The sequence below is a fragment of the Anomaloglossus baeobatrachus genome, chromosome 5 (assembly GCF_048569485.1).
Source record: "Anomaloglossus baeobatrachus isolate aAnoBae1 chromosome 5, aAnoBae1.hap1, whole genome shotgun sequence".
Classification (NCBI taxonomy): domain Eukaryota; kingdom Metazoa; phylum Chordata; class Amphibia; order Anura; family Aromobatidae; genus Anomaloglossus; species Anomaloglossus baeobatrachus.
This window is the reverse complement of record NC_134357.1, coordinates 347,898,564-347,924,027: the sequence shown is the minus strand read 5'-3', so window position 1 is coordinate 347,924,027 and position 25,464 is coordinate 347,898,564. Positions and strand designations below refer to the sequence as shown.

Here is a 25,464-nt window from a genome sequence, read left to right as displayed (position 1 = left end):
TATACTACATGGAGGTGCCCAATGCTATCTGAGTCTGCACTGTGCTATATGGTGGCTGTATACTACATGAGAGTGCCTAATGCTACTGGGTCTGCACTGTGCTATTTACAGACTGTATACTACATGAGGGTGCCTAATGCTATCTGGGTCTGCAGTGTGCTATATGGGGGCTGCTTAATGTTATATGGGGGTTGCATAGTGCCATATGGGGGCTGCATTGAGAACTATGGGGGCTTCATAACACTATATGGAGGAATGCTCTACCTCTCTGGAACGCTCTACCTCAGCACATCAGACTCTCCCCTACCGTGGAAAGCTTCAAGAGGAACCTCAAGACCCACCTCTTCCAACAAGCCTACAACCTGCAATAGCGATCAGTCCAGTAGACCACTGCGCAACCAGCTCTGTCCTCACCTATTGTACCATCACCCATTCCCTGTAGACTGTGAGCCCTCGCGGGCAGGGTCCTCTCTCCTCCTATACCAGTCTGTTTTGTACTGTTAATGATTGTTGTACGCATACCCTCTTTCACTTGTAAAGCGCCATGGAATAAATGGCGCTATAATAATAAATAATAATAATAATAATATGGGGGCTGCATACTACTATATCCCCAGAGTTGTATGTCACCACCCCAGTGCTGTATACCCCCTCAGAGCTGTGTATACCCCCAGAGCTGCATGTCACCTCCCCACCTCAGAGCTGTTTGTCCCTCCACCCCAGATCCACTGCCCCCCTCTAGAGCTGTATGGCCCCCATTGCTGTATATCCCTTTCCTCAGTAATATGTATGCCTCCCAGTAATGTGTATGTCCCCAGCCTCTCTTGTGATGTATATACAGCAGTGTTACTGTTCTCTATGTGCGGCCATGTCTGTTAGTGACGGCCACCAATAAGCGTGGCACCGACACATGCCCAGGAGGAGCTGGATGGACACAAGCGGGGAAGTGAATGAGGCTGTTGCCGGCTTCCCAATATTAGAAATATCTCTAATGTGTCTGTGTGTGCATGTATAATCTGTATCTGTGTGTGTCAGTGTATATGACTGTGTATAGATTTTTGTCTATTTGTATGTGTTTTTGTGAATTTCCCTTTCATATGTGTACGTATGTCTGTATGTGTATGTATCTGTGCATGTCTATGTGTGGACGGGGCCCACTGAGACTCTTTCGCCCAGGGTCCACAAAAAAAACCTGGAGCCGGCCCTGGTGTGTGTACACATATATAGATATATAATTTTATATATATATATATATACACACATATATATATATATATATATATACACACATATATATATATATATATATATATATATATATATATATAGATATACATATATATATATATAGATATATATATACATATATATATATATAGATATATATATATAGATATACATATATATATATATAGATATATATATACATATATATATAGATATATATAATATATATATACATATAATATATATATATATATATATATATATATATATACAGATATATATATATACAAATATATATATATATATGATATACATACATATATATATAGATATACATATATATATAATATATATATACATATACATAATATATATATATATATATCATACTTCAGCTGGTGTGGTAATAAAGAGCTTCTTTCTGCCTCGCTGAGTTGGACAGCCTTCCCCTCCTTGTATTCCTTGCATTGGGTGACCACCTATCCAGCTATCGGTTTGCAATGCATATACTGTACTGCAGTTTGACACACTGGACTCCAACTCCCAGAACACACTGCGGGTCACTTCCGGTGTGGCGTCTTTCGCGTCCAGTCACCTCCAGGAATGCATTTCCCACCGTGCTTTGCGCTGGATTCCGTTGTGCTGGCCGGTGGGGGGCGCTGTATCCGGTTCCCAATCCCCCATTTCCCGTTGTTCGGCAGTGGACGAATCCATGGCCGCTGCGGGGGCCGCGTTTCCTCGGCTGGGGCCGGGTAACTGCCGGGTGGAGAATATATTACATCGGGTCCGGCGGGGACAGCTGAGCGGGTGCGGCCTGACCCGGGGATCTCAGGTAGGAGGCCGGCCGGGGCGCAGGGGCGTCCTGGGCTCACCCCGGCAGCGCTGCTGTCAGCTGTGGTATTCGGATACAATATGTCCGCTGTGGCTTCCATCAGTGTCCTGCTTTCCTTCCTCCCGGTCTGTCCGTCCAGCTCTTCTGGAGCCCTGTGACCAGCAGCTCCCTGTGGTGGGGCCATATACAGAATACACTTCCCAGTGGTGCCCGCCGATCTTTGTTTTGCCGTACAGTCATGTAACCGCTGCAGGCAATCGCTGTTCTGTACTTCTAGGCGTAACAGCTGTGGCCAGTGATTGGCTGCAGAGGTCACCACGGTGTCCAACACATCATCAGTGCAGTAAAGTAAACAAATGAGTGACAGGTGCACAAGTCATTAGTGAGCGCTAGACCCTGTATGATGACAGTTGTCATAGTGATCTGGCCGCTTCTGCCCAATGTCCGCTGGATCGCCATGGTCAGTGGTAACCAGGGCATCTTACGGGGTTGATAGATGGCGGGGGCTCCCTGTACATCATCCCGTGGTGTAGAGTGGGCAGTCATGGGCCTACGGGAGCCCTTCAGGTCTGCCATCGCTACAGGCCCATAGCCTGTGATACTGACAGGCAGTAATACTGTAGAATACAATGTATTTCTACAGATCGCAGCTCTGTCCCCAGGTGGGATAAAAAGGTATTATGTATCATGGTCATAAACGCTCAAAATAAAGAATTCGTATCGTTTATGCTACACTGTGCATCACATGGGCACAAATGATTGCCACTTCCCTAAAAACTGATAAAAATAGTCATATATCTAGCTCAAAATGGTATTCAGAAAAAGTACACAACATCCCCATAAAAACAACAGGCCCTGATGAGCCATCAGCAACAATAAAATAAGTCATGGCTTCCAAAATGTCCACGGGAGTCTGGCAGGAGGCGCTCGTGTTGGCTGAGAAGAAACGTCCATTGCACATAACATTTGTTTCCAGCAGACGGCTCCTCTTGGCTGTTAGTATCTGCATTCTGTTTATTAATCTGTATAGGATCCCCTGCAGCCGGTCGCCCCACGCGGGGATCCCCTGCAGCCGGTCGCCCCACGCGGGGATCCCCTGCAGCCGGTCGCCCCACGCGGGGATCCCCTGCAGCCGGTCGCCCCACGCGGGGATCCCCTGCAGCCGGTCGCCCCACGCGGGGATCCCCTGCAGCCGGTCGCCCCACGCGGGGATCCCCTGCAGCCGGTCGCCCCACGCGGGGATCCCCTGCAGCCGGTCGCCCCACGCGGGGATCCCCTGCAGCCGGTCGCCCCACGCGGGGATCCCCTGCAGCCGGTCGCCCCACGCGGGGATCCCCTGCAGCCGGTCGCCCCACGCGGGGATCCCCTGCAGCCGGTCGCGCCACGCGGGGATCCCCTCCAGCCGGTCGCCCCACGCGGGGATCCCCTCCAGCCGGTCGCCCCACGCGGGGATCCCCTCCAGCCGGTCGCCCCACGCGGGGATCCCCTCCAGCCGGTCGCCCCACGCGGGGATCCCCTCCATCCGGTCGCCCCACGCGGGGATCCCCTCCATCCGGTCGCCCCACGCGGGGATCCCCTCCATCCGGTCGCCCCACGCGGGGATCCCCTCCATCCGGTCGCCCCACGCGGGGATCCCCTGCAGCCGGTCGCCCCACGCGGGGATCCCCTGCAGCCGGTCGCCCCCAGAGGACACTTCCTATGATAGTCACCAACACCTTCATCTCCTGATCTGTATCAGAAGTGCGCTGAGTGAGGCCTGATGAGTGTTTCCATGTTCTGCACAATGACCTGACCACATACCGTAGTGTACTGGTGGTGTGTCTGTGCAGGCTTGTCATTGATGAACGTAATGACCTGACTGGTGGTTACTTGGAGCTGCTCCACTCCTCCTCGCACCTGTAGTAATAAATCTCCCATACTGTACGATCATATCCATTTTGTAGGCCTCACTTAGGGCCGTTCCACACATCAGGCATTTCGCCATATTACCGGATCCGGCACGCTCCAGTACCGTGTAATACAGTACAATGGCAGCGCAAGCTCCGGTCACATGCTGTCATGTGACTGGAGCTTACCGCGATGACATTGTACAGTATTACACTGTACTGGAGCGTGCCGGATCCGGTAATACGGCGAAATGGCCCTAAGATGTCATTAATTTTTCTTGCATGTAAAAAAATCCAATTTTGTTCAGTGTTTTGGACAGGGCTGTGGAGTCGGAGTCGTGGAGTCGGAGTCGGAGCTCATTTTGGTGGAGTCGGAGTCGGTATAAAATGCACCGACTCCGACTCTTAAAATATATAATAAATTGGGGACAGGAGTGCAATGCAGAATGTGCTGAATATTTTACTAAATAATAACATTTAGTATAATGCTTATATTTAAGTGAAAAATTTATTGTAGTACAATGTGAACATCAGACATTTAATTGTTTTTATGATACAATAATCAAGATATTTGGATAGAACATAAAATATTTATTGGAATACAACTTTAGAACACAAAAAACTAATAAATTGTAAATATGTAATATATATATATATATATATATATACACACAGTGTATATACACACACAAGATATATATGTAATCTACTGTATATTACATAGTGTATTACATATTTACAATTTATTACAGTTTTTTGTGTTCTAAAGTTGTATTCCAATAAATATATTTTATGTTCTATCCAAATATCTTGATTATCGTATCATAAAAATTATTAAATGTCTGATGTTCACATACACATATTCATGTACAACAATAAATTTTTCACCTAACTAAGCAATATATGTAGGAGCCGGAGTCGGAGCCGGAGTCGGAGTCGGTGCAAGAGAATTTGAGGAGTCGGAGTCGAAGGTTTGGCTTACCGACTCCACAGCCCTGGTTTTGGACCAGACTTTCAGCAGTATCTCAGTTTTTACCATCTGTTTCATCACTGATTTCCTCAGATGGAAAAAACCCAAACGATGAAATTGCAAAGTTTCTCCATTCAAGTGTTAAGAACAGAACATGGATGGCAATGTGTGCTGCAAGTCATTTTCACATGTCTGTGATTTTTTTTTTTTATTTATTGCAATAACATTCATGGGTATATGTTCTATCAGTGGGAAAAAAAACGATCATCACATATGTGATGCACTCCTGAACGACTTTTAGAGTATATACACTTTTTTTTGTTTTGTTTTTTTTTTACTTTCACTGTGCGATTGGTGCTACAACACCTTGCAATGTCATTTTGGTGGGGATCAAGAAGCCTGTACTACTGTCTCAAGAACCTGACCCCCACCGATCTGTAGGTCCCACATGATGTGGGGGCTGAGAGTCTGATTCCAGCAATGTGTTACTTACAGGCCTGTGTGTTGCTTTTTTAAGTATAATCCCATATTTTAGACTAGGTGTCTCCTGCCTCCAAGTCACCAGCTCTGTTTAACCTTGGCCTCATCACTGATTAGCAGCTTTCTGCCTATGCACAGTGTACGCAGGAAGCTGCTAATCCGCAGCAGAGAAAACTGATTTTATAATAACTGCTGCATCCTGTAGACTAAGTGACACATCACTGGAATCGGAGTCTTTGCCTCTACATCAGGGGTGGGGAACCTCCGGCCCGCGGGCCGCATGCGGCCCGCCATGACCTTTTATGTGGCCCCCGGGCAGATTCCCGGGGGAGGCAGTGCTGGTGCTGTCACCGCGGTTTGCTGCCGCCGGCCCTTTAAATCCACACATTGCTGTTTGTGCTGCAATGTGTTCTCCCGTCGGCCAGTGCCAATTGTGGGCGGGTCCACAGCAGCCTCACAGCTTCCTGCCTTGTGTGTCCGCCCCCTGCCCTCCGGAGATCAGTGCCTGCCTTCTCCTTCTGATGCAGTGTGTCCGGCTCCTGCACTCCGGTGATGTGAGTGCAATGCTGCTGTGAGTCCAGCGCCGACCCTCTGCTGCTATATGCCCTGCCCAATGCTTTGTGCCTCCCCACACCAGTTCTGTAAACCCTCTCCCCCAGAGTTGCATGAAACTCTCAGCGCAGTGTGCCCCCCAATGTCCTGTGTGCACCTCTCCCCCAGTCCTGTGTGCACCCCCACACAATCCTATGTGCAGCCCATCACCCAGTCCTGTGTGCACCCCATCACCCAGTCCTGTGTGCACCCCATCACCCAGTCCTGTGTGCACCCCATCACCCAGTCCTGTGTGCACCCCCTCAGTCCTGTGTGCACCCCCCCAGTCCTGTGTGCAGCCCCCCAATGTCCTGTGTGTACCCCCACACAATCCTATGTGCAGCCCATCACCCAGTCCTGTGTGCACCCCCCCAGTCCTGTGTGCACCCCCCCAGTCCTGTGTGCACCCCCCCAGTCCTGTGTGCACCCCCCCAGTCCTGTGTGCACCCCCCCAGTCCTGTGTGCACCCCCCCAGTCCTGTGTGCACCCCCCCAGTCCTGTGTGCACCCCCCCAGTCCTGTGTGCACCCCCCCAGTCCTGTGTGCACCCCCCCAGTCCTGTGTGCACCCCCCCAGTCCTGTGTGCACCCCCCCAGTCCTGTGTGCACCCCCCCAGTCCTGTGTGCACCCCCCCAGTCCTGTGTGCACCCCCCCAGTCCTGTGTGCACCCCCCCAGTCCTGTGTGCACCCCCCCAGTCCTGTGTGCACCCCCCCAGTCCTGTGTGCAGCCCCCCAATGTCCTGTGTGCACCCCCACACAATCCTATGTGCAGCCCATCACCCAGTCCTGTGTGCACCCCCTCAGTCCTGTGTGCACCCCCTCAGTCCTGTGTGCACCCCCCCAGTCCTGTGTGCACCCCCCCAGTCCTGTGTGCACCCCCCCAGTCCTGTGTGCACCCCCCCAGTCCTGTGTGCACCCCCCCAGTCCTGTGTGCACCCCCCCAGTCCTGTGTGCACCCCCCCAGTCCTGTGTGCACCCCCCCAGTCCTGTGTGCAGCCCCCCCAGTCGTGTGTGCAGACCCCCACAGTCGTGTGTGCAGACCCCCACAGTCGTGTGTGCAGACCCCCACAGTGATGTCTGTGGCTCCCCCCCAGTGATGTCTGTGGCTCCCCCCCAGTGATGTCTGTGGCTCCCCCCCAGTGATGTCTGTGGCTCCCCCCCAGTGATGTCTGTGGCTCCCCCCCAGTGATGTCTGTGGCTCCCCCCCAGTGATGTCTGTGGCTCCCCCCCAGTGATGTCTGTGGCTCCCCCCCAGTGATGTCTGTGGCTCCCCCCCAGTGATGTCTGTGGCTCCCCCCCAGTGATGTCTGTGGCTCCCCCCCAGTGATGTCTGTGGCTCCCCCCCAGTGATGTCTGTGGCTCCCCCCCAGTGATGTCTGTGGCCTCCCCCCAGTGATGTCTGTGCCTCCAGCCCCGCGTGTGGTGTCTGTGCCCCCAGCCCCATGCCCCCAGTTAATTAATTGCTTCACCCAATATAGCAGGGTCATTTAAACATTGATAATTTTGTGCGGCCCCCGAAGGTTGGTAGAAATTTCCAAATGGCCCCCGACAGAAAAAAGGTTCCCCACCCCTGCTCTACATCATGCAGCTATAAGATGAGGTAGCAGAAACCGAAAGATACCCTTTAAGAAGCTTTGTCACACTTTAACTAAACAAAAAGGTTCTAGCACTGCTTTGCTCACATCTGTGTAGTGGATTTTGTTTACAATGGCAGCCATAGTGATGTGATGGATCAGATGACTGTCGGACCTCATTACTTGTCTTTGTAGTACTCCTTTGACAACTTTTGAGCTTTACCATAAGTTTAATCATTTGTACAAGTTATGATAATGGCTAAATATGTGGTAAACAATTCACCACGCAATACTGGTAATTAAAACTATGGTAGAGCGCAAAAGCTGGTAGCAAGAACATGCTCCCCCCCATTGATTTAGTTATACCAGGGAATATACAGCGCTGCCTGCAGACATACAGGCGTATCAGCATCCTCAACAATGTGATGCTTTATTTGATGTATAGATGTGCCAGGCCCAAAATCAAATACTGTTGTTATACTACGTAAATGAGGCTCCTGGGCAAGATTTAAACTCTGTTCCTCCAGGGTTATTTAAGGGAATCTGTCACCAGGTTTTTCCACCTAATCGGAGAGCAGTATAATGTAAAGAAAGAGACCCTGATTCCAGCGATGTGTCACTTACTGGGCTGCTTAGTGTAGTTTTGATCTACTGCTGATTAAGCAGTGATTTTGGCATTAGAGGACTACTTGGCGTGTTGCAGGTAATCCAGCATATTCATGAGCTCTGTATAACTGCTAGATCTGCAGCAGAGAAAACCCTTATTTTATCAAAATGACAGAAAACAGCTCAGTAAGTGACACATCACTGGAATCAGGGTCTCTGCCCCTACATTATGCTGCTCTCAGATGGAGTAACAAAAACCTGGTGACAGATTCCCTTTAAGAAGATATGCTGGCATTTTATATATTGTGAATAGGAGAATTTAAACTGATGGTGTCATTGTTTTTTTTTCTCGAGATTCCTATAGTGTTTTTTTTTTTTACTATTATTTTTTTTTTAACTGCAATTAAAATTCTGTGTCCTGTTCATGATAGTATGCTGAACAGAAGTGTCACAATCACGTCTCATTCTGTGTGATTATTAATCATAACATGCCCCCTCTCTGACGAAGGTCCGGGGGTCTTACCTTCCAGAAAACTGGCACGGGAGAAGTCTATATACATATATTATATAGTGTGTATATGTGTGTGTGTGTGTATGTATATGTGTATATATATATATATATATATATATATATATATATATATATATATATATATATATATATATATATTATTAGCTCTTGTTTCTTTTCACATGGGTGCTCTGCTCTGTGAAGAATTACTCCGAAAAAGCTCTTCTTATTAATTTCTATTGTAAAACCACTTTCCTGTTTGTCTTCAGTCTTTTGAGCGTTTTTGTTTCACTTCAGCTTCTGACAAACATCTGGTGGGGAAAAAGAATGTGCGTGTCACTTCTTAGAAGAGTCTCCCGAAGCAAAGCGCTCCAAACTAGGTGCTGGTAAATGAAAAGGCTGCAAAAAGAGCACTTCAGGAAATAAGACGTGACGTTCTGTAAGACACATGACATCTTTTTCTGGTGGATTTCGTTGGCGTCCTTCACCTGACAAAGAGCCCCATAAAATGAACATAATCCATCAATGTAAAAAGGACATTACGGGGCACATGCTCAGTCTTTTTTTCACTTCTTTTGTTTATTCTTCGGACGGCTTGAGCTCAAAAGTTGCCTGCTCTCTATTCCTGACAGTATAGCGAAAAAGATGCCAGTGGCAGAGACCCTCCTACAACGACGGGTTCAGATGTAATCCCCGACGGATTAAAAAGTTACAGGTTTAAACGTAATCTCCGATGGGACCACTGAACGTGGGGAAGAATGGAGTGTGAAAGCACAATAAAAGACTGTGTGCTCATAGCCTAAAACTGCTTGCAAAACTCGATTAAGGGAATAAAAAAACTCCTGAAAAAACTCCCCATAGCGGTTTCCACTAGAAAACTCACTGTTTTTTTTACTTAATAAACATGTACACATCAGCTGTTGCTGATGAGATTGTATGTAGATAAGAGAGCGAGGAGGCAGAGCTCTGCCTTTAGCTCCTCCCTCTGCCTCTAGCCCCTTCCTATAGCTCCTGCCTCTAGCCCCTCTCTCTGTGTGCCTCTAGCCCCTCTCTCTGTGTGCCTCTAGCCCCTCTCTCTGTGTGCCTCTAGCCCCTCTCTCTGTGTGCCTCTAGCCCCTCTCTGTGTGTGCCTCTAGCCCCTCTCTGTGTGTGCCTCTAGCCCCTCTCTGTGTGTGCCTCTAGCCCCTCTCTGTGTGTGCCTCTAGCCCCTCTCTGTGTGTGCCTCTAGCCCCTCTCTGTGTGTGCCTCTGGCCCCTCTCTGTGTGTGCCTCTGGCCCCTCTCTGTGTGTGCCTCTGGCCCCTCTCTGTGTGTGCCTCTGGCCCCTCTCTGTGTGTGCCTCTGGCCCCTCTCTGTGTGTGCCTCTGGCCCCTCTCTGTGTGTGCCTCTGGCCCCTCTCTGTGTGTGCCTCTGGCCCCTCTCTGTGTGTGCCTCTGGCCCCTCTCTGTGTGTGCCTCTGGCCCCTCTCTGTGTGTGCCTCTGGCCCCTCTCTGTGTGTGCCTCTGGCCCCTCTCTGTGTGTGCCTCTGGCCCCTCTCTGTGTGTGCCTCTGGCCCCTCTCTGTGTGTGCCTCTGGCCCCTCTCTGTGTGTGCCTCTGGCCCCTCTCTGTGTGTGCCTCTGGCCCCTCTGTGTGTGCCTCTGGCCCCTCTCTGTGTGTGCCTCTGGCCCCTCTCTGTGTGTGCCTCTGGCCCCTCTCTGTGTGTGCCTCTGGCCCCTCTCTCTGTGTGTGCCTCTGGCCCCCCTCTCTGTGTGTGCCTCTGGCCCCCCTCTCTGTGTGTGCCTCTGGCCCCCCTCTCTGTGTGTGCCTCTGGCCCCCCTCTCTGTGTGTGCCTCTGGCCCCCCTCTCTGTGTGTGCCTCTGGCCCCTCTCTGTGTGTGCCTCTGGCCCCTCTCTGTGTGTGCCTCTGGCCCCTCTCTGTGTGTGCCTCTGGCCCCTCTCTGTGTGTGCCTCTGGCCCCTCTCTGTGTGTGCCTCTGGCCCCTCTCTGTGTGTGCCTCTGGCCCCTCTCTGTGTGCCTCTGGCCCCTCTCTGTGTGTGCCTCTGGCCCCTCTCTGTGTGTGCCTCTGGCCCCTCTCTGTGTGTGCCTCTGGCCCCTTTCTCTGTGTGTGCCTCTGGCCCCCCTCTCTGTGTGTGCCTCTGGCCCCCCTCTCTGTGTGTGCCTCTGGCCCCCCTTTCTGTGTGTGCCTCTGGCCCCCCTCTCTGTGTGTGCCTCTGGCCCCTCTCTGTGTGTGCCTCTGGCCCCTCTCTGTGTGTGCCTCTGGCCCCTCTCTGTGTGTGCCTCTGGCCCCTCTCTGTGTGTGCCTCTGGCCCCTCTCTGTGTGTGCCTCTGGCCCCCCTCTCTGTGTGTGCCTCTGGCCCCCCTCTCTGTGTGTGCCTCTGGCCCCCCTCTCTGTGTGTGCCTCTGGCCCCTCTCTGTGTGTGCCTCTGGCCCCTCTCTGTGTGTGCCTCTGGCCCCCCTCTCCGTGTGTGCCTCTGGCCCCCCTCTCTGTGTGTGCCTCTGGCCCCCCTCTCTGTGTGTGCCTCTGGCCCCCCTCTCTGTGTGTGCCTCTGGCCCCCCTCTCTGTGTGTGCCTCTGGCCCCCCTCTCTGTGTGTGCCTCTGGCCCCTCTCTGTGTGTGCCTCTGGCCCCTCTCTGTGTGTGCCTCTGGCCCCTCTCTGTGTGTGCCTCTGGCCCCTCTCTGTGTGTGCCTCTGGCCCCTCTCTGTGTGTGCCTCTGGCCCCTCTCTGTGTGCCTCTGGCCCCTCTCTGTGTGTGCCTCTGGCCCCTCTCTGTGTGTGCCTCTGGCCCCTTTCTCTGTGTGTGCCTCTGGCCCCTTTCTCTGTGTGTGCCTCTGGCCCCTTTCTCTGTGTGTGCCTCTGGCCCCTTTCTCTGTGTGTGCCTCTGGCCCCTCTCCCTAGCTCCTCCCGTTGTCCTAGAATCTCATCAGTAACAACTGGCATCTCCTGTCTCAGTAATGAGTCTTCACTGAATGCAGAGAAAGAGGCACATTTCTCTGATAAGATATATTACACAGTTGCTTATTTTAATGTGTACCATTGATTTATGTTAAAATTAAAACAACTGTTAAACTTTAAACGTTGGATAATCTTTTTGCCTATAGTTTTGCTTTATTTTCCTTTATTTTGACATCAGCAGATTTCCCCAGGCCTAGGTGCCAGCTCAGATTACTTTTGTGGCCAGACACCACCATGGAATTGAATCCATAACATGCCATGTGCAAACTTGCTCCATGTTAAAGAATGAAGGCAGAGACCAATATCAAAGTAATTGGCCGGCCGACAGCAAGAACACTGTATGTTCCACCCATTACATTGCTGGTCTTCAGTCACTATGTGTAAAATACCAATATTGCTCTATTGGTGTAACCTTCACACTTCTTTACCAACATTAAACAGGACAGTATCACATCAGGTCACCAGAGCAGGCAATGCATGGATTAGGGTGCGCTGCACGGAGACATGGGCCGGAACGTGAGTTGCATGAAGCCGTAGAAAAGTGAAGGAAAGCCAACATCTGCAAGGGAAAGAAAAAAAAAAAATCAAATCACATTTTGATCCTTAAAAAAAAGGTTTAATATACATAGAAGATACCTGGTCTACTCATTTCAAGCTACTTTAGCTCTCAATCTTGGCAAAATGTGTCTAAAAGAGACATTTATATGACACACATTCTCAAAAAAATGGGGAGGAAGTGGAGAGCATATAAAAAAACCTCCCATATATGTCCTTGAAAACATTATTAACACTAGAACTACTGAGGTAGTCATTTTGACTACTTTGCACCATGTATTTCTATATAGGTGTCACAAGTCCAGTAGTTCTAGTGTTAACCCTGTACATTGTGTAAAGAAATAATGATATAATAATGCACAGATTAGCAAAATGTTTGCTATCACCCACACAATATAAGTGATAAAAGAAAAACATAATTTATGTGTACAAAATAATATTAAAAAAAATTAAAACCCTTTTCCAAATGCATATTTGTCAAAAAACATTTGAATTAAGAAAATTAAAATTATTTTTAGATGGCATATTAAATATATAGAAAAAAACATTCATTTAACAAAATTAACATTTGCAAGTGAAATCATACCGAATAATGAATTTATATATAGGTGTATCAATAACCAAAAACTGATGCAAAGTAGTAAAACGCTAGTAAGTTTCAACCGAGTGGGAATGTGAAAAGATGCCAATGGGAACAAACTAACTGAACCAGAACAGATCAATAAAAGATGGAAAGAATACACAGAGCACCTCTAAAAGAATGGCTCCATGAAATGGGAAGAAACTGAGACTGGAAATGATGGCAAACTGAACATATTAAAAGATTAAGTCGTTGTTGCGATAAAGTTTCTGTCCAAAAACTAAGCACCTGGATGTGACAATATTCCAACAGAGCTAATAAAGTCTTCTGAAGCAGCAATTGATGTCATCACACATCGGTGTCAACACATGGACAACTGGTCAGTGGCCCAAGGACTGGACAAGATAAGTGTTTATTCCTTTTCTGAAGAAGCGAGATGCTACAGACTATGGAAACTATTGGACTATTGTGGTCATACCTTATGCCAGTAAAATACTACAGAAAATCCTACAAACACGGTTATAGCCTTACTTCAACAAAGAGCTGCCAGAGGAACCAGCAAGATTCAGAAAATGCAGAGGAACAAGAGATTGCTAACATTAGATGGATAATGGAAAAGGCCAAAAAATGTAACAAGGAGCCCTCTTTTTGCTTCATCAACTACAGCAAATCTTTTGACTGTGTTGATCACCAGAACCTTAGTAATACTATGAAGGATATGGGCTAAACCATCTGATCAGCCTCATCAGGAACCTTATATCGACCAAAAGGCAACAGTCCGATCAGAACACGGTGACACGGCACGGTTCAAGGTAGAGCAAGATGTCAGACAAGGCAACACACTCACCATTCTCTTCAACTTTTAGGAAAGCTGGACTTGCCGAAAAAGGACTCAAAATTGCTGGACAAATCATCAACAATCTTAAATATGCAGACAATACAGCATTGTTAGTGACAAGCATAGATGGGCTGAAGGACTTATTATAGAGTGTCAACATGGAAAGTTTGAACATGGGACTCCTACTCAAAACAATGAAGACAAAGATATTGGCTACTGTCAAGTATGACCGGGACACATTTGAGATGGACGGCAATGAACTGGAAGTTGTAAAGGACTTCAACCTACTCAGATCAATGATTACTAAAGATGCAGCGACGACACCGGAAATCAATAAGAGAATAGCTATGGGCAAATCAGCAATGAAGTCACTGGACAAGGTGTTCAAATCGAGGAACATTTAATTGGTGAAGAAGACACTACTCATCCATAGTATGGTCTTTTCTGTGGTAACACATTGAGGCGAAACCTGGACGATAAAGAAACAAGACAAAAAAAGAATCACCACCTTCAAAATATGGTCTGGAGAAGGATGTTATCAATACCATGGATGGCAAGAAGAACAAACAGATACATTTGGGAACAAATCAAGCCAGACATTTCTCTGGAAGCAAGGATCACCAAGCTACAACTTGCCTTCTATAGACACATCATACGAAGAGAGCAATCGCTGCAGAAGGACGACATGGTTGGAAGAGTAGAAGTAATAAGGTGAAGAGGAAGACCAGCAACCCAATGGCTTGGTGCTATCAAGAAAAGGATGGAGAAGACGACCCCAGTATGCATATCTAGGCTGGCACAAAATCGATCTTCCTACAGAGCATTCATCCATCAAGTCGCCTTGGCTCGAGATTGCGCTAAAGGCCATTATATAATAATAGGTACATAAGGTCGATTTTAAAATTGAGGCTATATTAAGGGATCAGGTATCTAGTCTTGGGATCCAATATGCTATACGTTGTAACAGAACCTGAGCCCAATTACCACCTCTTGGTGGTCTATTAACACTATCCATACCTGTGACAATCAGTGATGAAACATTGCCTTGATGCTTATCATGAAAAGTCTGGATAAACCAGACATCAAACATCTTGTTTTTGAAGGCTCTAGTATGGCATCATGTCCTTAGCTATTCTTTTTTTAAACTTGCACGCAGTACAACATACTCGTATATACACTACCGTTCAAAAGTTTGGGGTCACCCAGACAATGTTGTCTTTTTTATGAAAAATCATACTTTTTATTTATCAATTGAGTTGCACAATAATAGAAAATATAGTCCAGACATTGACGAGGTTAGAAGTAATGATTTTTACTTGAAATAATAATTTGCTCTTTCAAACTTTGCTTTCGTCACAAAATGCTCCTTTGCAGCAAGTACACCTTTGCAGACCTTTGGCATTCTAGCTGTTAATTTGCTGAGGTAATCTGGAGATATTTCACCCCGTGCTTCCAGAAGCCCCTCCCACAAGGTGGATTGGCTTGATGGGCACTCTTTGTGTACCATACGGTCAAGCTTCTCCGACAACAGCTCAATAGGGTTGAGATCTGCTGACTGGGCTAGCCACTGCATTTCAGATAGAATACCAGCTGCCTGCTTCTTCCCTAAATAGTTCATGCTTAATTTGGAGGTGGGCTTTGGGTCATTGTCCTGTTGTAGGATGAAATTGGCTCCAATCATATGCTGTCCACAGGGTATGGAATGGCATGGCGTTGCAAAATGGAGTGATAGCCTTCCTTATTCAAAATCCCTTTTACCAATCTCCCACTTTACCAGCACCAAAGCAACCCCAGACCATCACATTACCTCCACCATGCTTGACAGATGGCGTCAGGCACTCTTCCAGCATTTGTTTTAGTTTTTCTGCATCTCACAAATGTTCTTCTGTGTGATCCAAACACCTCAAACTTCGATTCATCTGTCCATAACCCTTTTTTCCAATCTTCCTCTGTCCAATGTCTGTTCTTTTGCCCATGTTAATCTTTTCCTTTTATTAGCCAGTCTCAGATGTGGCTTTTTCTTTGCCACTCTGCCCTGAAGGCCAGCATCCTGAAGTCTCCTCTTCACTGTAGACGTTGACATTGGTGTTTTGCGGGTACTATTTAATGAAGCTGCCAGTTGAGGACCTGTGAGGCGTAGATTTCTCAAACTAGAGACTCTAATGTACTTGTCTTGTTGCTCAGTTGTGCAGCGGGGCCTCCCACTTCTTTCTACTCTGGTTAGAGCCTGTTTGTGCTCTCCTCTGACAGGAGTAGTACACACCGTTGTAGAAAATCTTCAGTTTCTTGGCAATTTCTCAAGTGGAATATCCTTTATTTCTAACAACAAAAATAGACTGTCGAGTTTCACATGAAAGTTCTCTTTTTCTGGCCATTTTGAGAGTTTAATAGACCCAATAAATGTAATGCTCTAGATTCTCAACTAGCTCAAAGGAAGGTCAGTTTTATAGCTTCTCTAATCAGCAAAACTGTTTTCAGCTGTGCTAACATACTTGAACCAAGGGTTTTTAAGGGATTTCCAAACATCCATTAGCCTTCTAACAGTCTGCAAACACATTGTACCATTAGAACACTGGAGTGGTGGTTGTTGGAAATGGGCCTCTATACACCTACCGTGTTTTTCCAAAAATAAGACCTCCCCCAAAAATAAGCCCTAGCAGGGATTTTCAGCATTTTCGGAGAAAGGCTTAAATATAAGCCCTCCCCCGAAAATAAGCCCTAGTCCCGGATCAATAATGAAGTGTCCGTGCAGCTAAAAAAGATACAGATACTGCAGGACACTTCATTATACACAGCGGCACCCGGCAATTACACTCACCCGACGCCGAGCAGCAGGACCTGCAGTGATCACACACCCGCACACATCAGATCACACACACACACACACACACACACACACACACACACACACACACACACAATCAGATCTCACACACAAACATTGGATCGCACACACAGTCAGATCACACACACAAACATCGGCTTACACGCAAACAACAAATCTCACACACACATCGGATCGCATACACACTCACCTCATCCAGTGACACCGATATCTTCTTCTCGCCGGGAGAATCCTGAGAGGCAGTGCAGTGCAGCGCGACGAACAGGACCTGCGGACGGACATGTGACTTGCTCTCATTCCCTGCTGCCGTAAGTGCCGGATGTGATGTGTGTGTGTGTGTGTGTCTGCAATCGGCTGTTTGTGTCTGCATTCGGATGTGTGTATCTGTGACCGGCTGTGTGTGTCTGCGATCGGATGTGTATATCTGTGATGGCTGTGCATGCCTGCGATCTGCTGTGTGTGATCTGCTGTGTATATCTGCGATCTGCTGTGTGTGTGTGATCTGCTGTGTATATCTGCGATCTGCTGTGTATCTGTGATCGGCTATGTGTATCTGTGATCGGCTGTGTGTGCCTGCGATCTGCTGTGTGTGATCTGCTGTGTATATCTGCGATCGGCTGTGTGTGTATCTGCGATCGGCTGTGTGTATCTGCGATCGGCTGTGTGTATCTGCGATCGGCTGTGTGTATCTGCGATCGGCTGTGTGTATCTGTGATCGGCTGTGTGTATCTGTGATCGGCTGTGTGTATCTGTGATCGGCTGTGTGTATCTGTGATCGGCTGTGTGTATCTGTGATCGGCTGTGTGTATCTGTGATCGGCTGTGTGTATCTGTGATCGGCTGTGTGTATCTGTGATCGGCTGTGTGTATCTGTGATCGGCTGTGTGTATCTGTGATCGGCTGTGTGTATCTGTGATCGGCTGTGTGTATCTGTGATCGGCTGTGTGTATCTGTGATCGGCTGTGTGTATCTGTGATCGGCTGTGTGTATCTGTGATCGGCTGTGTGTATCTGTGATCGGCTGTGTGTATCTGTGATCGGCTGTGTGTATCTGTGATCGGCTGTGTGTATCTGTGATCGGCTGTGTGTGCCTGCGATCTGTGTGGGATCTGCTGTGTATATCTGTGATCTGCTGTGTGTCTGTGTGTTATCTGCTGTGTGTGTCTGGGATCTGCTGTGTGTGTCAGCGTGTCAGCTAGCAGCAGGGTAGGACGGCGTGCAGCACCAACCGGAGATCTCTTGGGAAGTGGGGGGTCTGCTTTTTTGGGGGGTAAACTTACCCCCAACCGTGTTTCTCCAAGAATAAGACCTCCTCCAAAAATAAGCCCTAGCGCTTTTTGGGGGGGCAAAAAAAGTATAAGACAGTGTCTTATTTTTGGAAAAACACGGTATGTAGATATTGCATTAAAAAACAGACGTTTGCAGCTAGAATAGTCATTTACCACATTAACAATGTATAGAGTGTATTTCTGTTTAATTTAATGTTAGCTTCATTGAAAAAAATGTGATTTTGTTTCAAAAATAAGGAAATATCTAAGTGACCCTAAACTTTTGAACTGTAGTGTGGACATGTATGATATTGGGCGAAATAAACTATACGAGTGGTATTGCAGGTAGGGAACAATTTGATTCCATTGTTGTGTTGAGCCTGCTGTGGTTGAATGGGCGGCTACATCGGAGCAGCTTGTGGATCACGTACGTCTTTTATACCAGGGGTTTTTCTGCTTTTTGTGTCTTCAAATAGGTGAGAACTAGGGCCGGAGTCTGGACCAAACCCATCGTCCTGCAGTAGCTCTTCATGGCTCGCGCCACAATTGAGATTGGTCCCCAAAAATTACTAGTTACTGAAACATCAGTGTTTTGTAATTTTCCAGAACTCCAGTTGATTTCCGTTCGGTTTTCTAGCTCTTTGGTCAGATCGTTCCTCCTTGTGAAGGGAGTGATTCTGAGAATAAACATTATTGTGGTAACGTCTGAGAACATTAGATAAATGGCACAGCATTTTGTGTAGTGTTAAAACATTCATCAATAGTATCTCAGAGGGAAACTATACAACCTCATGGGATCATTATATCACAGTAGTCATACATGCCATTAAAAGGGTGTTTGCCTTTCAGGAAAGAGAACTCCATAATGCTCTAAGACAATGCTCTAAGACACAGGTGTTCAACCTTTGCCACATTAAAGGGAACCTGTCACCAGAATTTTCGCTATTAAACTAAAAGAATCCCCTTCTGCTGCTCCTGGGCTGCGTTCTAGAAAGGTTCATCTTGCTACTGGCCCCCCTTTCAGACCTAAATAACTTTATAAAATATTACCTTTTGCTATGGTAATGAGGTTTGCTGGCCCCGTGGGTGGGCTGTATTTCGTCTGTTATCCCCCCTCCTGCCGCTGTTTGCCGTCCCCCAGTGTTCTTTTACATAGATGAGGTCGCTGCCCTCATGTTCCGCAGTGCTCCGGGAGTCTCGCGCATGCACAGTGGCACTATCACGGGACTGAGCACTGTGTTCAAATCGCGAGCGCCGGTGATGTTATTGTGCAGGCGCGAGATTATGGGCGGCGCTGTGAATGTCATCACCAGCATCATCCAAGTACCCGCCCATAATCTCGCGCCTGCACAATAACATCACCGGCGCTCGCGAATTGAAAACAGTGCTCAGTCCCGCGATAGTGCCACTGCGCATGCGCGAGACTCCCAGTGCACTGCGGAAGATGAGGGCGGCAGCCTAATCTATGTAAATGAACACTGGGGGATGGCGAACAGCGGCAGGAGGGGGAATAGCAGACAAAATACAGCCTGCCCACGGGGCCAACAAACCTCATCACCATAGCAAAAGGTAATATTTTATAAAGTTGTTATTTAGGTCTGAAAGGGGGGCCAGTAGCAAGATGAACCTTTCTAGAACGCAGCCCAGGAGCTGCAAAAGGGGATTCTTTTAGTTTCATAGCGAAAATTCTGGTGACAGGTTCCCTGTAAAACTGGTCTTGGACCACCCAAGGACCTTTGGTCACGTGACCATCATATCCCCATAGATCCTTTCTACCTCTGAAACTGCACTGATTGTGCAGAACTGGTATTATCAGTGTAGTTTTATGTTTTTAACAAACAGTAGGATCATACATATTCTATGTGAAATTTGATGTGTAGTAACAAAAAAAAAATAAATCATAATATTTTAAGAAAGTTTACAAGTCTGTGTTCAGCCGGATTCATAGTCTTGCTGGGCCGCAGGTTGGACAGCCCTGCTGTAGGATAACAAACAGAACAGATACCTGCGCTCACTGGGTGTACCTCAGCACAAGCTCGAAGCTCAGTGATTAGCTCCAGCAGTGACGTGTGCTGTTGACGTGACTTCACCACTACAGCCAAGTCACTGGGACCCGAACAGCAGCTGGGGGCCACCGCTGGTGCAGCTCTGCTTGTTTGTGGATGTTTGAGACCTTTATAGAAATCTGTCACCAGGTTTATGCTTTGCAATGTGAGGCAGACACCCCGATTCTACTGCTGTGTCATTTTAGTGGGGTTCTTGCTGTAGTTATGATGCTGCAAATCTGCTAGTGTTCTTAGTTGTATAATTGTATAACCCCATCTCTGCTGTTGTTTGACAGCTTTCTTCCTGCACTGTGCATAGGCAGAAAGGTAAGGCTAATTTCACACATCAGTTTTTGGCATCAGGCACAATCCGGCGTGTGTCTGATGCAACGGATCTGGCGCAGAATATGCAAAAACTGATGTGCCTGATCCTTTTTTTTGACGGTTCCAATATAACTGATCCGTCAAAAAACTGATCCGTCACATCCGTTTTTGCATCCTATTCGTGTGTTTTTTTTTTTTTTGTTTTTTTTTTGCTGGATCCTCTTTTTTCAATACATTGGAGCATGCTCAGTTTACAAAAACTGATCCGGCGGCCGCATCCATTTTACCGCATTACGCCGGATCCGGCGTCCATAGGCTTCCATTGTAAAACAAGCCGTATCGCGCCAGATCCGGCGCAATGCGTTTTTCTTTGTCGCTCCATTGGGAGACCCAGACAATTGGGTGTATAGCTTCTGCCTCCGGAGGCCACACAAAGTATTACACTTTAAAAAGTGTAACCCCTCCCCTCTGCCTATACACCCTCCCGTGCATCACGGGCCCATCAGTTTTTTGCTTTGTGTTGAAGGAGGCACACATGCACGCAAGCTCCACATTTTAGTCAGCAGCAGCTGCTGACTTTATCGGATGGAAGAAAAGAGGGCTCCTAACAGGGCTCCCGGCATGCTCCCTTCTCACCCCACTCTGGTCGGCGGTGCTGTTAAGGTTGAGGTACCCATTGCGGGTACAAAGGCTGGAGCCACATGCCGTTATCCTTCCCCATCCCTTAGGGGCTCTGGGAGAAGTGGGATCCTAGCCGGTCACCATGCACTGGGACCGGGCTCCCTCCGCAGCCCCTGGGGGAATCTGACGGACAGGAGATCGGGTATCGTCAGGGGACGTCAGCGGTGAAGGCCCTGCTACTCTGAGGTACTCTGTGTCCCCTTGGGGACGGCGCATAGAGCGCCTGTGTAACAGAAGCTGCAGCGGCTGCTGTGTGTTTTGACACCTCCAGCTCCACCGCTGGGACTACCGCGCCGACCGCACCTGTTTGCCGGCCGGGTTACTAACTTTAGTCCCCGGCTTCTGCGGCCTAGTACCGCATACTCCCGCCCCCGGGCCTGCCAGTCAGGGGTAAGGGCGGGACGCTAGACTGGACGTCAGCGGTGAGGGCTGGAGCATACTAGGTATCCTCCTCCCCCCTCACTGAGCACCGTGGGGCACCAGATTCCCGCACTTTCTGAGGCACGCCCACGGCTCACTCCTCCTCTTGAGAACGCTGGCAGCCATTGCTATCTGCACTTCTGCCGGTGGAGAACTTCAGACCGAGCTCCAGCTCTGGGAGGCCCAGGCAGGGAATCTGGTGGACACACAACCGCTGAGGGCGGTCGGTAAGCCGCACCGGTTACCTGGTGCTGGCCCCCCCGGGTGCCGAAGAGTATATATAGATATATCCATATACTGTATACATTGCTCTGTTCGGCCGCATTATTTGCTTTTGGCTATATACCCTCACTGATTGCTCTAAGAGGAGACAACAGCATGTCGTCCGCAAAAAGCAAGGGTGCCAAGGCACAGGCTTATTTTGCAACCTGTACCTCTTGTGCGGCTATGTTACCTGCAGGTTCCACCTACCCTCATTGTGTGCAATGCTCGGCCCCTGTGACACTCACTCAGCCGGAGCCTCAGCCACGGGTGGGACCCCCGGCCCAGGTAGAACCACCGGCTACCACTGTCCAGGTGGCAGGGACAGAGTTTGCAGTGTTGGCTGAGAAACTTTCTGAGTCACTTTCACAATCCATGGCTCAGTCTATGGATAAATGGTCTGCTAAGATACTAGAAGCTTTGCAGTCCAGACCTGTAACACAGGCCCCGGGCACGGTTGATTCATTGCCCCCAGGCCCCCCTCGGTCGGAGCAGCAAAGTGCTCCTGGGGTGACTCCTAGGTCCCACGGTGAGGACTCCGACACGGACCGCAGTCCCAGACCGGCTAAGCGGACTCGCTGGGAGCTTCCCTCGACTTCTTCACACTGCTCAGGGTCTCAGCATGAGGACTCTCTGGAGGATGAAGCGGAGGTGGCAGATCAGGGCTCTGATCCTGACGCTGCTCTCAATCTTGATACACCTGAAGGGGACGCCATAGTAAATGACCTTATAGCGTCCATCAACCAGGTGCTAGAACTTTCTCCTCCAGCTCCACCGATTGAGGAGTCAGCTTCTCAGCAGGAGAAATTCCAATTTAGGTTTCCCAAACGTACACGGAGCGCGTTTTTCGATCACTCCAACTTCAGAGATACAGTCCAGAAACACCGAGCATTTCCGGACAAGCGCTTTACTAAGCGCCTTAATGACACACGTTACCCCTTCCCCACTGACGTAGTTAAGGGTTGGGCTCAGTGTCCCAAAGTGGATCCTCCGGTCTCTAGACTGGCGGCTAGATCCATAGTAGCAGTGGCAGATGGTTCATCGCTCAAGGATGCCACTGACAGGCAAATAGAGCTCCTGATGAAATCCATCTATGAAGCCATAGGCGCGTCTTTTGCTCCGGCATTCGCAGCCGTATGGGCACTCCAAGCTATCTCAGCTTGTCTGTCTGAGATTAGTGCAGTCACACGTGCCTCTACTCCGCAGGTTGTGTCTTTAACCTCTCAGGCGTCGGCTTTTTCGTCCTACGCCATGAACGCCGTCCTGGACTCTGCGGGCCGTACAGCGGTAGCATCCGCCAATTCAGTGGCAGTTCGCAGGGCCATGTGGCTACGCGAATGGAAGGCAGACTCTGCTTCCAAGAAGTTCTTAACCGGTTTGCCATTTTCTGGCGACCGTCTGTTTGGCGAGCAATTGGATGAAATTATTAAACAATCCAAGGGAAAGGACTCGTCATTACCCCAGTCCAAACCAAACAGACCTCAGCAACGGAGGATACAACCGAGGTTTCGGTCCTTTCGGCCCTCAGCCACTTCTCAATTCTCCACGTCCAACAGGCCACAGAAGGGCCAGAGGAACTCTGCTTCATGGAGGTCTAAGTCACGTCCTAAAAAGACCGCCGGAGGAACCGCCCCCAAGGCGGCCTCCTCATGACTTTCGGCCTCCCTAGACCGCATCCTCGGTCGGTGGCAGGCTCTCCCGCTTTTGCGACGCCTGGTTGCCACATGTCCAAGACCGATGGGTGAGAGACATTCTGTCTCACGGTTACAGGATAGAGCTCAGCTCTCGTCCTCCGACTCGTTTCTTCAGAACATCTCCGCCCCCAGAGCGAGCCGATGCTCTTTTTCAGGCGGTGAACACTCTGAAGGCAGAAGGAGTGGTGATCCCTGTTCCCCTTCAAGAATGTGGTCGCGGTTTTTACTCCAACTTGTTTGTGGTGCCAAAAAAGGACGGATCATTCCGTCCCGTTCTGGACCTCAAACTGCTCAACAGACACGTGAAAACCAGACGGTTCCGGATGGAATCTCTCCGCTCCGTCATTGCCTCGATGTCCCAAGGAGACTTCCTAGCATCAATCGACATCAGGGATGCTTATCTCTACGTGCCGATTGCACCAGAGCATCAACGCTTCCTGCGTTTCGCCATCGGAGACGAACACCTTCAGTTCGTGGCACTGCCTTTCGGCCTGGCGACAGCCCCACGGGTCTTCACCAAGGTCATGGCAGCAGTGGTGGCAGTCCTACACTCTCAGGGACACTCGGTGATCCCTTACTTAGACGATCTTCTAGTCAAAGCACCCTCCCGGGTGGCATGCCAACACAGCCTGAACACTGCTCTGGAGACTCTCCAGAGGTTCGGGTGGATCATCAATTTCCCAAAGTCAAATTTGACACCGACCCAATCGCTCACTTACCTCGGGATGGAGTTTCATACTCTCTCAGCGATAGTGAAGCTCCCGCTGGACAAACAGCGTTCACTACAGACAGGGGTGCAATCTCTCCTTCGAGCCCAGTCTCACCCCTTGAGGCGGCTCATGCACTTCCTAGGGAAGATGGTGGCAGCAATGGAGGCAGTTCCATTTGCGCAGTTTCATCTGCGTCCACTCCAATGGGACATTCTCCGCAAATGGGACAGGAGGTCGACGTCCCTCGACAGGAACGTCTCTTTTTCTCGGGCAACCAAAGCCTCTCTTCAGTGGTGGCTTCTTCCCACTTCCCTGTCGAAAGGGAAATCCTTCCTGCCCCCATCCTGGGCTGTAGTCACGACGGACGCGAGTCTGTCAGGGTGGGGAGTGGTCTTCCTCCACCACAGGGCTCAGGGAACCTGGACTCAGACGGAGTCCTCCCTTCAGATCAATGTTCTGGAGATAAGGGCAGTGTATCTAGCCTTAAAGGCGTTCCAGCTGTGGCTGGAAGGCAGGCAGATCTGAATTCAGTCGGACAACGCCACGGCGGTGGCATACATCAACCACCAAGGCGGCACACGCAGTCGTCAAGCCTTCCAAGAAGTTTGGCGGATTCTGCTGTGGGTGGAAGCCACAGCCTCCACCATCTCCGCAGTTCACATCCCGGGCGTAGAAAACTGGGAAGCAGACTTTCTCAGTCGCCAAGGCATGGACGCAGGGGAATGGTCTCTTCACCCGGACGTGTTTCAAGAGATCTGTTGCCGCTGGGGAACGCCAGACGTCGACCTAATGGCGTCCCGGCACAACAACAAGGTCCCGGCATTCATGGCACGGTCTCAAGATCACAGAGCTCTGGCGGCAGACGCATTAGTGCAGGATTGGTCGCAGTTTCGTCTGCCCTATGTATTTCCCCCTCTGGCACTGCTGCCCAGAGTGTTACGCAAGATCAGGTCCGACTGCCGCCGCGCCATCCTCATCGCCCCAGACTGGCCGAGGAGGTCGTGGTACCCGGATCTGTGGCATCTCACGGTGGGTCAACCATGGGCACTACCAGACCGACCAGACTTGCTGTCTCAAGGGCCTTTTTTCCATCTGAATTCTGCGGCCCTCAACCTGACTGTGTGGCCATTGAGTCCTGGATCCTAGCGTCTTCAGGGTTATCTCAAGAGGTCATTGCCACTATGAGACAGGCCAGGAAACCAACGTCTTATCCTGGTGCTCTGATCAGGGTTTTACTCCCTGGCCGTTTGCCTTGCCCACTTTTCTGTCTTTCCTTCAATCCGGATTAGACAAGGGTTTGTCTCTCGGCTCTCTCAAGGGACAGGTATCGGCGCTTTCCGTGTTTTTTCAAAAGCGTCTAGCCAGGCTTCCGCAGGTACGCACGTTCCTGCAGGGGGTTTGTCACATAGTACCACCTTACAAGCGTCCGCTAGAACCCTGGGATCTTAACAGGGTGCTAACGGCTCTTCAGAAACCACCTTTCGAGCCGATGAGGGATGTTTTCTCTTTCACGCCTTTCGCAGAAGGTGGTCTTCCTAGTGGCAGTCACATCACTTCGGAGAGTGTCTGAGCTAGCAGCGCTGTCATGCAAAGCCCCCTTCCTGGTGTTTCACCAGGAT

The 25,464-nt window shown here is 49.2% G+C and overlaps 1 protein-coding gene across 1 annotated transcript in view; it reads left to right on the top strand.

Moving 5' to 3' along the window:
- The first annotated feature begins 1,883 nt into the window (after positions 1-1,883).
- Positions 1,884-25,464, top strand: part of TRPC4AP (transient receptor potential cation channel subfamily C member 4 associated protein) — a 112,467-nt gene continuing 88,886 nt past the window's right edge. Inside the window, exon 1 of the mRNA XM_075347568.1 lies at positions 1,884-2,059. Coding sequence (XP_075203683.1) covers positions 1,940-2,059 — 120 coding nt within the window. The 5' untranslated portion in view covers positions 1,884-1,939. The remainder of the gene's footprint in view (positions 2,060-25,464) is intronic.